Source organism: Patiria miniata, unplaced genomic scaffold (genome assembly GCF_015706575.1).
Source record: "Patiria miniata isolate m_02_andy unplaced genomic scaffold, ASM1570657v1 HiC_scaffold_22, whole genome shotgun sequence".
In the NCBI taxonomy this organism is placed as follows: domain Eukaryota; kingdom Metazoa; phylum Echinodermata; class Asteroidea; order Valvatida; family Asterinidae; genus Patiria; species Patiria miniata.
The window spans coordinates 7,901,276-7,915,154 of NW_024037061.1; the positions used below are offsets into that span (position 1 = coordinate 7,901,276).

Sequence of the window (13,879 nt, forward strand, 5' to 3'; positions counted from 1 at the left end):
ACGTGCCGGACTTCGCTCCAGTGAGCTCATGATCTTCACGAGCCCAGGACCTCCACTCTATGGGGTGCCAGATCCTTTACTGCAGCGTCAGCCCGAGTGTGGAACCAACTCCCTCTAGCTATCAAATCATCTCCATCCATCACAACATTTAAGACTAACATAAAATCTCACCTGTACAAACAAGCTTACTCTCACAACACACAATCCTTACTTGACTTTCTCCTCAAGCGCCGTGAGCACCTTTTTAGGTGGATACTGGCGCTTTACAAATGTTTTTTATTGATTATTATTAGAGTGAAAAATCTTTTGAAAGTATATAAATGACACAAATGTATGGATCAATAGCACTTTACTTCCAGTTTGATGACGTTACAGCATATTCAGTGTAGCTGACATAACAATATTCGTGCCATTATGATGCCACGAACATCTTCACTGGATACAAATTAATCAAATGATGAATTTGATTAATTCGTAAACACTGAAAATTGATCATTTTCTGATTCTCCTCATACTAACGTCCGGTTTGATGACGTCATGATGACGTGAAACTTCGCAAAGTCATTTGCGTTTGTCCAAAGACTATCTAGGACCAATTTAGTAAAACAAAATTGCCAACTAGTTTTGAAATTTTAAAAAGTTCAACTTTCTATGACGTGCCGCTAGGGGGCCCCGTTCAAGTGAAAACGTCATCATGCCTTTTTTGTATTTGGCATCTCTAATAACATTTCCACGATTTGTTTGATTGTAAGTTAGATTCCTGTCTATTCCTGCATTAATTGTACGTCTGATATTCCCGCATGCTGGTCTGTTCCTGTCAAGTAAGAGACCAGAATGCGCTGATTTCGAGCTGCTGCAAAATAATAATGGCCTAATGGCCTGATGAACAGGGGTAATATTAGCAAAGCGCTTTGAGACCTTTGGTATAAAGCGCTATATTATCACCACATTTTTATTATAACAGCTTTGTGGTGTCTCTACCACCTGACACGCAAATGCAAAAGTAGTGAAAAAGTAATGAGCAGTAAAGCATTGACGCACGATCTACCTGCTTTGATACACACTGTTTAACCATCAGAACCATGAAAATAGCATGATAATTGAAAATGGTGACTATTTTATTCACCCCTTAATTTTAGATTTCTGTGTAATGATTACTAGAATTAAAGTAAAAGACTAAAACCTTACATGAAAATTCAAGCCTGAGATATCTCACATTTACATATCTCATATGTGGTTGATCACGAGCATCCATCAAATATAGAGCAAGGCGAGGGAAACTGCCGCTCTAACAAAGGACGCCTTGGCGATGACATGTGAATCAACTCCTGTCAATTACCATTAAGTGAACTGCACGGTATTGTCCAGAATGCAATTTACGTCTAGGAGGTTTATTGAATTGTGTTCTGTAACCATTTCTAGAGAGCAGGAAATAATTGGAATACTAGAACGCAATATTAATTCTGAGGCCATACCTTACGTTTGGAGATGAGGGAATCAATTTAAGGCTTACACATGTGACTTGAAGCGGCCAATCAGCTTTCTCCGCGTAGGCCTACATGTCAAGAACTTGTGACAGTGATATTATTTATATTTATTTATAAGCATCGGTTCTCGGATTTATACACATAAGCACGCAATGCATCGTTCAAATTTCAGTCATAGTCCTACTTGGGCATTTTAAACATTTTGTTTTGTCCAAGTAATCAGATTACTACCCAAAATCAAGAGCAAACATACTTAGAACAATATCATTTCTCAGAAAAGACTGCTCTATGCCGTTGTGCGGTGACAGTGCTTGCAATAATTAGAACAGTTAGTTTTGCAGCTGCATTAAATGGTATCCTTATTACTACATCGGTATAAAAAAAAACAGAAGGATGCGCAGCAGTGACCCACCATGTAAACATACCTGTATTCAATTCAATAACAGAGTGTATAGTCTTTTGCAGGATACAAGCAAGTCGTTTGATTTTCGTAACACGTCTTTAAAGTGACTTGTCCAAACTTTTTTCAAGAATTTGTGACAAATGATCTAATAGCAAGGTGTTTGAATTAGTAAAACATTTTGAATATTGCTTGTTGCTCGTTTTGAGATATTTCAATAACAATATCAAATCAACTGTGTATTTATATACTTGAACTGCAGACAAAATGTGCTATTTGTTTGTAGGATGTTGTCATAACTGAAGTATACAAAAGGAGTTTCACTTTTAATATTGAAGTTACGGCGACCATGGCGTCCATGGTGATGTCTGAACATCCTGTGTGCCACCTTTGAACGACCTAGACAACCATTTGGCCTCCTTAGAGCCTCCAACGGCGACCTGGCCAGTTTTATGGTCGCACAAGGGAGGCCCAAAGGTCACAGCCCTGTGTAAAGGGGGTCTAACATGTAGACTAGTACGGTTTTATAATCTTGTTTCCAATTAAAGTTGCAGAAATAAAACCAAGATTATTCAGGCTATGTGTATAAAACTCTTTTGTTGCCCTCCCTTTCAATAATGTACCCTTTTCTTATCCACCTGTTTCTGACCCACTATTACCCCCTCCTCCCCATTCAATCTAATACTCTCCTTTGTTCCACCCCCCTTACAGCACACTCCCTTCCATCTACCCCTCATCTTATCCTTGCCACTACACCCCTTTGTTCCCTTATCCCTTGATCTTCACCATACTAGTCTTCCCCCTCCCCCATCCCTATTTAGTGTTTCTCCTTCCAACCCTGCATACTTGTGTGTCCCCTACATATGTGTTTCTAGTTCCTCCGTCTTTTGCCTCTGACGAAGGCCTTGCTAAGCTGAATCATTCAGGCCATTTTAGTTTTTGATTTAAAAATAAATATAAAATATACTCTTTGTTTTGCAACTGGTTTTTACTTTTTTTAATAACTGAAATCGGTAGGTACTGAAAAATAAAATACCTCGACGGTGACTGAAAAAACACCCAGAACTTCATATTTCAAAAACATTTATAGCAGAGGTCATGCTGTTTTAAGCAGTCAGACAAAAACAATTCTTTAAAAAAATATATTCAAGAAACATATCAGCTTTTGTTTTCTTCTTGAGAACAATATTTTGTTTGTCAATACTCCGAACACGAATTGATGAAAAGCATACGCAACCACTTATGCAGTTTTCACGACGGAGTGTTCCATTGATCCTTAATTTTCCTGGACCCTTATCGTGTTGGTAGTGCTCTTGTCTTCTAATGGTAACCATGACAATTTAAATGACAGACGATAGAAGTACCAATATTGCTAGGTCTATAAGTGTAGTATCCATATATTAAGTACAATGGTGAAGGGAATGGTTGAGTGGGTGGAAATAGTAGCTTAATTGTGGCTGAAGGACAGATAAAACAAAACAAAAACAAAAATAACAACGTCACCGAGACAACCTCTGAAATACATGCAACCAGAAGCATGTGACCAGAAGCAACCAATCACTCGTTCCCACGTCCATTGGCAAGAGCGTACGACCGTGGTATCTACTCATCACTACAGTAATAAGAACACTTCAGTGTTGCGCATCAATTGGACTCCTAGACTACTGAAAAACAATCGCTTTTGCGGAAAAATCGCAGTCTTGACAGGGGCTTCTTCAGCAATACTCTTTGTATACTCGTACACCATGTGGTTTTCTGCAGGGTGTTTAAATTTCCAGTAACCCACTATTATGCCTAGTTACATCTGTTGAACAGAAAAATAATTTTGCGATGAAAACTTCATGTCTGTATGACCCTGCCAGAGAGATTCTCAAGATAAGTTTAGTAATCATAGCAGTCCACGTCCATTGGCAAGATCGTACGACCGTGGTATCTCCTCATCACTATACAGTACTACACTTCAGTGTTGCGCATCAATTGGACTCCTAGACTACTGAAATATAATCTCTCTTGCGGAAAAATCAGTCTTGACAGGAGCATCTAGAGCAATTCTGCAAGGTGTTTAAGTTTTCAGTAACACAGTACTAGGCCTAGTTACATCTGCTGAACAGAAAAATAATTTTGCGATGGAAACTTCATGTCTCTATGACCCTGGCAGAGAGATTTTCAAGATAAGTTTAGTAACCATGGCAGTTCTAATCCTGGTTAATGGATTCCAAGGAGATCACTGTGGAAACCGCAAACACATTTCTATTGCTGCAGACAATCGTGCACTTCAGACTTTTACATTTAGAGAGGAACAGATCAAGTCTGCTGTCCGCTGTGTTAGCTACTGTCATGCTGATAACAACTGCCGATCTGTGAATTATCATAAAACAGATCAACTTTGTCAAATGAACAATCTGACAAGGATGCAATATCCTGCTGATTTCTTTACACACTACGGCAGTGTGTACTTTGATGATGATGTACACACATCTCTATTCTCTGTGCCGCAGTTCAGAGGTTGTGATGAGGTCCTTCAAGCTGGTCATAATGTGAGTGGTATCTACACGATAATCCCAGCTGGATTCAATGATGGGCTACAGGTCTACTGTGACATGGAGACTGATGGAGGGGGATGGATCGTCATTCAGAGGCGTCAAGATGGCAGCGTTGACTTCAGCCGCAACTGGGCTGACTACCAGGTTGGATTTGGCAGCTTGTCTGGTGAGTTCTGGCTTGGGAATGACAACCTACGCAGCCTGACTGAGACTGAAGGTAAGTGGCAGCTACGAATAGACTTAGAGGACTGGGAGTATAACACGGCCTGGGCTGAATATGACGACTTTCAGATTCGTGGAGATAACTACAAACTCCGAATTGACTCATACAACTCCTACAGCACTGCAGGAGACTCACTTACAAGACATAATAAAATGATGTTTTCAACTAAAGACAGGGACAATGACAGAGGTACATCTGACTGTGCCATAGAACACAACGGAGCATGGTGGTTTATTGCTTGTTATCATTCTTATTTGAACGGAAAATTTGGGCAAGGATTAAAGGTTCGGAGTGGCATAGCCTGGAAAACTTGGAGGAACAATAGTAATAATCTCAAAAGCTGTTCGATGAAAATCAAACATTTTGAAAAACAGGAAAACATTTATGTTGATTGAAAATAAAGGAATTTGATTTGATCGGGCGGGTGGCGGGCTGGGTCAGGGATGTTATTAAGTGATCCATATTTGATAAAATATAATTGTTCAAGGAAAATAAGCAGCAGTTCAATTAAGGATAAAAATGACAATAAAGGGGGGGGGGGCAAGTTTCATTTTATAAAACACGTTCGAGTATATTGATCATTGTTGGATGAAAAAAAATACACTTTGTTTCAAATTGTTAGGTGTTAAGCAAAAAATAATTTGTGAGTATTTCCAGCTGTGATTATTTGAAGCTTTATTGGACTTAAACTTGACTCAAGTCGGAATTGCCTTAAGTCGGTATCTAAAAAAAATAAGTTTAAACTAGTGGTTGTAAGAACAACCACACGATCTTGGGCCATGGATTACCGCAAACTTTGCCACACACATCAACTAAAAAAGCATGTTAAAATGCATGTTTGACTTTTTCAACATGCCGCCAGAGGGCGCTCTAACATTTGATTACGTCGCCTGTAACATTTTTTTTGTACAGTACTGTCTAGGCAGACACTCACATCGTTGAAAGCAAGTTTGCAATTTCTGCCAATTGCAAATAAAAAGGCACTTCCGGTTTCGACCGGAAGGAAGGGTCACGTGATTTTGCACTTAACACCGAAAATGAAGACCCTGCAATATTGTATCGATTGCCATAAAAACAAAAATCAAATCTGTAGCAGTTGTTTTATATTGAATTTCAAAGATTAAATCTAGAAATCTTTGATTGCTTGTAATATGATACTTGATACGTTATTACCAGAACGTTCAAGAGCTATGTTAACTGTGGTATATATAGCCAAATCTTGATTATATCTATCACGGTTGATTTTTTTGCCATTTTTGAAGGTTAAAAGATCTTTTTATTGTATTTTTCGGTTTGATGATGTAATCAATTTTTTGTCGCGAACAAGTCTTGTCTGCATTATGGTCATTATGTACATTAATTTTGAAGCGATTACCGCGATTACCGCGATTACCGCGATTAAAATGCCACTAGAGGGCGCTCCAACACTTCATGGCGTCACCCATTTTTATTTTGAAGGTCAATCCAGGCAGACACTAAAATCGTTGAAAGCAAGTTCATATCTTTTTTTCCACTTCAAAGTATTAGGCACTTCCGGTTTCGACCGAAAGGAAGAGTCACGTGATTTTACGCGCACAAGATAAAACGAAGAGCTTGTAGTATCATGTCGATTCCCCCAAAATTCAAGTTCCGGTCTCTCAAGGTTGATTTTATATGGAATTTCAAAGATTAAATTTACTACTTTTGGAGTGCCGTCACGTAATCCAAGATGACGTCATAATGACGTAATTGCAAACAACTACATCTTCAGTGGGTTGTACATTCATGAATTGACAATTGAAGTTCATATATGTTTTCATTTTGACAAACAGTTCTGGAGAAGAACTTGTCTTGAAGAAGAAAAATAACAACAAAAACAAGAATATTGAATTCATACAATTAATTCATAGAATAACAATAGGTGTTGGGCTCAAGGCCAAACACCTAAACAAAAATTACAATAATCACTTAGTTTACATCTTTCCAGAAGCACGACAAGGTGCACCTCAGCACGCGTTCCAATTCAGTGCCGTATTACAATGCGCGCACATGTACATTGTACAACACGCTGTTTCTGTCTTGTATTACGCTCGAGGACAGACCCACAAAAGGTGTGCACATGCATGTGTGTGTGCGTGTACAGATATGCGGTGCCTGAGTAAGCAATTACTGCATCACTTGAAAATAACATGTACATGTACGTTTTTAACATGATGGTCCGGAGTCGACCCAGACCTGGGCCAAGTCTATATTGGACTATGTACTGTATTGATCATTATAATTATTTGTACTTGCGGTACGGCTGAATGCAATAATATGTACTTGACCACAATCTCTGATTTGTAAACAAATGTAACATGGTCTTTACCAACAACACTCTAGGAGACTCACAGCAGCAGCCTACCATGTAAACATACCTGTATAAATGTAAATTAAAAAGTGTAGAGCTTTGTACAGGATACAAACATATACAAAATGTAATTTGATTTTTCTTTTGCAGTCACTTGTCAAATTTTTCCTTTTTTTCAGGAATTACTTTTACAAATGTGTGACAAATGATCTACATGCCAGGTGTTTGAATTAGTAAACGTTTTGTACATAGCTTGTTGCTCATTTTTGGGTTATTTCAAAAAATATCAAATCAACTGTGTATTTAGGATTTGACATGAACTGAAGACAAAATATGTTATTTGTTTGTAAGTCATTGTTATAACTGAAGTTTAAACAGGAAATTCACATTAATTTTGCAGTTACTGAAGTAATTCTCTTTTCAAGTTAACCATTTCGCGGATAACATTTGTGTGAATTGTAGCAAATCCAATGTAGATTGACTGAATTATTAAAATGAGTGAACTTGTACTGTTATACCAGACACTGTATATATTTGTATATAAACTAAACATCAATGATCGATCCAGGCTCTTGAGAGGAAATGTAGAATTATTTGCTTGTATAATCTAACGTGAAAAGAACTTTTTTTCAGTGTAAATCATTTTAAAATATCGAAAGGTTTAAAAAGACATATTACTTGAAGTGAATGACAAAGTATAGTAATGCATGCCTGGATCTATCAGTGGTTAGTGGATATACATAATTAATTAGAATATGTAAGAGTTTAATAATTACACCCTTTTTTACATGCACTGAAATATCTAAAATATGACAATAATTTTCACTGCACAAAATAAATTATCGGCCAGAATGTTATTTTGATCTGTGTTTTAACAAACGTAAGGTACTATGCTGTTCAAATTAGTGAGGCAAGCTATGTTAGGTAAAATTTATGGTGTATTGTTATAAAAATTAGTGTTTAAAACTGTTGGTATTGTGTTAAAATATGGTATTGTGTTAGATAGTTAGTTAGTGAAAGCAGCGATCTTGGCTGAAATAACTGGTACCATGCTGGTAAAATTATAGTGTTAGATATAGATGAAATGTTTGGAACTTAAAAAATCAGTACGCATAGACCTTATGCGTTAGGGCGGAGTCAGAGAGCAAAGGTTTCGTATCACGGGCAAAGGCATGAGCAAACACTTTGAGAATTGTTGTAAATATATTAATATAACAATGAACAACCTCTGAAATACATGCAACGCAAAAGGTCTATTGTTTGTCAAGGCGGTTGAAAACAATTCGTTTAGGTGTAATTTGGATTAGATTATCAATCCAAATGTTGAGCCAGACTTTTTCTAATGTTCACAATGTCTGAAAATATTTTCTTAGATTGAGATAAACTCACCGTGGTTCTACTAATTTACTATGTGAAGACATATATATGTTGTATTGCACCTTACACTGCACAAACTTGTTTGAAAAAATCAATGATTGATCCAGGTTCTTAAAAATAATATATATATTGGGATTTTGTTATATAACTCGAAACATGTTTGTAATTACACTAAGAAAATAAGTTTTAATTGGAGTGAAAAAAAGCCCAATCTATATTCATTAAACAAAGAACTATGTCTGGATCCCTCAATGGTTGGCGTATATTTCAAAATACATTTAATATTTAAGACTTAAATTATTGCACTGATTACATTGCAAACTGTTGATAATTTGCACAGCACAAAATATTTTATCAGACACAATGTCACTGATCGACTTATGTAATACTTGCTGTAAATTATGGCAATTTCAATTCAATAGCATTTATGACAAATGACTATGACACTGATAACAAATTCTTTAGACCACGGGTAATTGGGGATTTGTGACTTCATTAAAACCAGAAAACAAAGTATCGTGTTCAATTCTTTACTCTTTAGCCAACTGTAGTGGTGTATGGAATTGTCATGTTTATAGCAAGAAAGTTGAGGAATCAATAAATACTCAGTTGATACCGGTCTGGTATATTGGTTTCAACATTTTGTCCATTTTTCAGATGTTAACTTACTGCCTTTAGGTCTGCCCAGGATGTCTTATGTTACGCCCATATCACCAGCCTAGCTCCGCCCCTCAAGAGGTCGTATTGCGAGAAATCAGACATCAGACGTTTTGTACCAATCACATCACATGTTTTGGGTATTATTGCTCACTTCTGCTATAAACAAATGATATACAAAAACAAATAATACAGAATCCTTAAAAAATAAACTCCAATGGGCAAAACTTTATTATGGACTTGTGATTTATAAATCTACATAAAAGAATAATATAAAATCTACCAAATGACAGTCAGCTAGTCGTAGTACCAAATTGCCGCTAATACCAAATATGTCAAATGTTAAATATTCATCTTGTACATTGTATTTCTTCACACAACTTACTTCTACTGTTATACTCCATGCCACCTTCCCTTAAACAAACATAGTAAAGTTTACTTCAACCCCACTCTGTCTAGCTCCTAATTTACTAAAAGCAGTTAAAACAGTTACCAAGACAACATCATACCATTGCCATGGAAATCTGTACCGACCCTTCATGGTGTGAAAACCTTGTCATTCAAGACCAAGTAAAAACTGAAGTTTAATACAGTGGCCGTGAATACAAACGGGGGGGGGGGGGGGGGGGGATGCAATCTTCCTCTGAGGGCGCTGTTCAAAGCAGACGATATTACTGACAATAGTCGCCCTTTTCATTGCGGCAATTATTGCCGACGTTCGCCCGAAGCTTCAAAAAGGGCACTCGTCAGAATTAGCGCTCGTGTGAAAAAAATGGGCACTTGTGAAAAAAAGGGCACTCGTTCGTTACAAATAAATGCGGGGGAGGGTAATTACCCCCATCCCCCCCCCCCCCGACACGGAGATAAGTCGGTTAGTTAACACAATACTTTGCGATTTCTGCATTTCCTGCCCAACATTTGTCCCTAGGGCGCCCTCTCCGCGAACAAGTATTGTAGCGGAAAGTGTAGGGACTTATAGCTAGTTTATTAACAACGTCATCCCTATTGCACTAACGTAAATTCACTGTGTGTTGGTGACTGGGCGGAGCATAAGAGCCCAGTGGCTGAATGCGCGTACGCTATTGGTTGCCTAAGGCCCATAGGTTTAGTGCATGCATTTGTGTTTGTGCGGCGTATGCATGTTCACGTGAGGGCTATTCACGTGATCGCGCGAAGGAGTTGTGCTGTGGACAGCGGACGGTACGGTCGTGTATTGCTCGCGTTCTGTGTTTTGGGTAATGCTGACGCGCACTGTGTAAGGCGCTGGCCCTGACTGTGCTGAAGTTACGCTGTGTGATGCTGACGCGCAGCCGTACAAGTGAATGTACGGTACGATGTTGACCCTAGCTTGCATGGGTAAGGCGTAAATCAGGTTAAGGCTGACAGCGTGTATTACTTACATTGGCGTGCATTGCTTACATTGGCGTGTGTTATTTACATTAGGTACATTGTTTACTTAGGTACATTGTTTACTTAGGTACATTGGTTACTTAGTGTACATTGGTTACTGAGTGAACGTTGCTGACTTAGTGTGCATTGTTTACCGCAGTGTACATTGTTGACTAAGCCGTGCATTGTTTACATTAGTGTACATTGTTGACTTAGCAGTGCATTGTTTACAATGGGCGCATTGTTCAAGCTGTGCGCGTTGCTGCTTAGTTGAGCTGTCAGTTAACTCCCAAGTGTAATTAAGTGACCCTGATAATTAACAACCTCATTAAGACTCAATCACTACTGCCTATTTCTTGATTATTGTATAATAAATTACATTCATATTTGTTGTGCCGACAATCCTGTTGTCCAGGTGTATTTGTTGTTGGTTTATTGTGCAATTAACAGTGGGTAATCACAATCATCATAATCGGCGGTATATTTCCTCCAAAACGGACCTGCTCCCTAGGCCTTGAGGTCGCTCTGAGTGGTCTCTCGTCTTGGGAAAGCTTGCGTTCGGGAAGATCAGCTACACTCTAATAGGTGTCAGACTTGGTCCCAACGAACTTAGGTTTGGCCCGGGGAGATCCCCGCCACAAATGGTGTCAGAAGTGGGATGATTTTGATTGATTAAGTGATTTCTCTGCTAAGTTATTTGATTGCACATTGTGTTTTGACTAGTATTGCTAATTGTACTGTGCTTTAATCGGTTGGTTGTTGTTTGTTTTTGTGTGTGTGTGATTGTTGTGGTTGTTTTCAATTATGAGCAGAGGCTCTCAGGGTCAAGCGGGCACCTCAAGTGCTGAGGCCGAGGTGCACGACTGCGAATGGAAGCTCAATTTCTGCAGTGGGAAAAAGATCTCATTGCAAAGAAGTTGAAGGCTGCCATGGAGATGCAGTCGGGTGGTTCCCCAAATGGAAGGAACACGATCACGCCAGGTGGGAGCCGGCGTATGTTCCATCAGGTAGATACCGATGTTGAGCTGAGGTTGCCCGAAGAGACTACTGGGTATGTCTCCGGAGCAACGGGGAAACCAGAGTCAGACACAAAAATGGTGACTGACGGGGCCCACAAACGTGGGAGAGAGGTGAGCTTTATGGAAAGTACGCCTCTGAAAGACTCAGGCTCAAGGATAAAACCCCGAGCAGGGTCGACGCCAATCGCCCTGGAACGCGAGAGTCAAGTCATAGACGACTTGACGCTGTTCCTGTCCGGGAAAGATGGCGTGGAACAGGGTAAGCCAAGTACTAACCCGTTCATTCGGGATAGGGAGAAAGTGAACCCTACACAAGTGCACAGTGATCTGCTAAGTTTCGCAACTCGACCAGTCGAGGCGAAAAACAGCAGTTCAGCTGAAAGAGTGGACAGCTCGTCAGTAGGTCCTTGGCCACTGAAACGAGAGGCACGTGTCCATGGCGACTTAGGTCTGAAGGGAAGTGAAAGGCCACCAAATCGTAGGCCAAACATAACCCCTGACCGGTACAGCAGGAAAGTGCTCTGGAAAGAGTACTTCCGCCATTTTGAGTCATGCCGTGAGGTAAACCAGTGGAGCAAAGAGCAAGCTGCAAAGTGGTTATCCGCAAGCTTGCAAGGGGATGCTCTACGGTTGGTGGGCGACTCTGGGCAAAAGCACACGTACAGTGCGCTTGTCAAGTTGCTTGAGCGTAGGTTTTGGTCAGCTTGACAGAGTGAGAATTATCTCGTTGAGTTAAGACACCGGCGCCAAAAGCAGAAAGAGGGATTGCTCGAATTAGGGCAAGCAATCCATGAGTTAACGGTGCGAGCATACCCTGAAATACAGGAAGAAGCTCGAGAGAAGTTGGCAAAGAACCACTTCATAGATGCCGTTGACAGCCTCTCAATTAGAGAGGGCATCAATAGAGCCCGTCCAAAAACTTTGGACGAAGCAGTCCAGGCTGCCCTGGAGACTGAGAATTTTGACACGGTCGAACAGCACAGATTGCTGGACCGGCAGCCCGCCAAATTGGCAAGGGCTCTGGACTTTGGCACAGAGCGGAGGCTCGTGAATTTAGAGCAAAGTCTTAAAGAGCAGGCCAAGACATTGAAATCTGTGGCCGAGTTGGTCAAGTCATTGTCCGACCAGATCAAAGGCCAGGGTCAAGGCAAGGGCGTGTTGTCTCCCAAGACACACAAGCCCGGGAAAGCCGAACCTGGAACCTTGAAGTGTTTCAAATGTGGTGAGAAAGGGCATTTTGCCCGGGAGTGTAAGTCAGCCCCCCGGAAGACCCGCGGGAAGGCTGAAGGGTCTAGAGGGTCCAAATGCAGACTCCGTGAACCCAAGGGTGGAGAAGTGAGGTCCAAACGTGAGGATGGGCAACGAGTAATTACATGTACTCTGCCTGATCCAAGCCGTGGTCCTCAGTATGGGTTGTTTGTGGATGGGATGGTAAGCGCAACCAAGTGTCGATTCTTGATTGACACGGGGTCCACCGACACTCTAATCAGTAGTGCAGTGTATTACCAAATCCCGAAAGGGAAAAGACCCGTCTTGGAGACGGTAGATGTCCAAGTCAAACAGGTGGACGGAAGCCAGTTAGCTGTGCTTGGCATGGCTCTGGTTGAGGTGCAAGTTGGCAGGACCACGCACCAAGTGAAGGTTGTATTTGCTGAGATCAAATACAGTGGCATCCTGGGCATGGATTTTCTCATGTCAACAGGTGGAAACATAGACTTCCAGTTAAGGGAGTGGAGGCTCAATGGTGAGCGAATCAAGTGCACAAATGATGCAGGCGAGCCCTTTTTGGGTCGTGTGGTAGTTTTTAAAACTAAGGTAACCCCACCAGGTCATGAAGCTGTGGTCCCCGGCAAAATTGCTCGGAAGGGTCCCGACTTGCTCGGGCCAGCCATGGTAAGACCGGTGGAAGGTGGTGGTGACATAGCCAAGAAAGGCTTGAAGTTGGCCAGATCTCTGGTTGAGACTGAAGCCGATGTTGTTCCGCTGCAGGTCTTCCATCCCGGAAGGGAGAAAAGAGTTGGCCTTGAGGGAACAGTAGCGAGAGTGGTCTCCCAAATTGAGGCCAGTCCAATTCATGACGAATTGAACATGAAGGCAAACACAGGGATGGAGTTGCCCCTGTGTTCACAAGACTTAATTGAGTGGGGTACAGCAAATGTAGAGGCTAAGTATAATGTTGATGTCCGGGAATGTTCGAAAGACTTCCAGGATGAATTGTCCAAGGTTGACCATGACATTGGTCGCACGGACGTGATCAGGCATCACATAAGCACTGGTGATGCTGGGTCGATCAAAGAGCACAGAGGCAAAACTAAGCTTCGAAATGCTGATGGGATATCCAGATGGCCATGCAAACAGTGCGGCCGTGATGAAGAATATGAGACAACTGGTGAAATACCCGAGGGTAAACCTCAAGGGAGTGAGTTCTTGGTTAGGGGCGTAGCTGCCCAACCAA

The 13,879-nt window shown here is 40.8% G+C and overlaps 1 protein-coding gene across 1 annotated transcript; it reads left to right on the top strand.

Moving 5' to 3' along the window:
• Positions 1–4,073: 4,073 nt before the first annotated feature.
• Positions 4,074–5,920, top strand: LOC119730002 (ficolin-2-like). Its single transcript, XM_038202793.1, has 2 exons — positions 4,074–4,842; positions 5,916–5,920. Exons 1-2 carry the CDS (start codon positions 4,074–4,076, stop codon positions 5,918–5,920), a joined length of 774 nt encoding a protein of 257 aa, XP_038058721.1.
• Positions 5,921–13,879: the final 7,959 nt, after the last annotated feature.

What these genes read in the sequence shown, in the direction of transcription:
- LOC119730002 (XM_038202793.1), top strand. Translation starts at nt 4,074, where the DNA reads ATGGCAGTTCTAATCCTGGTTAATGGATTCCAAGGAGATCACTGTGGA.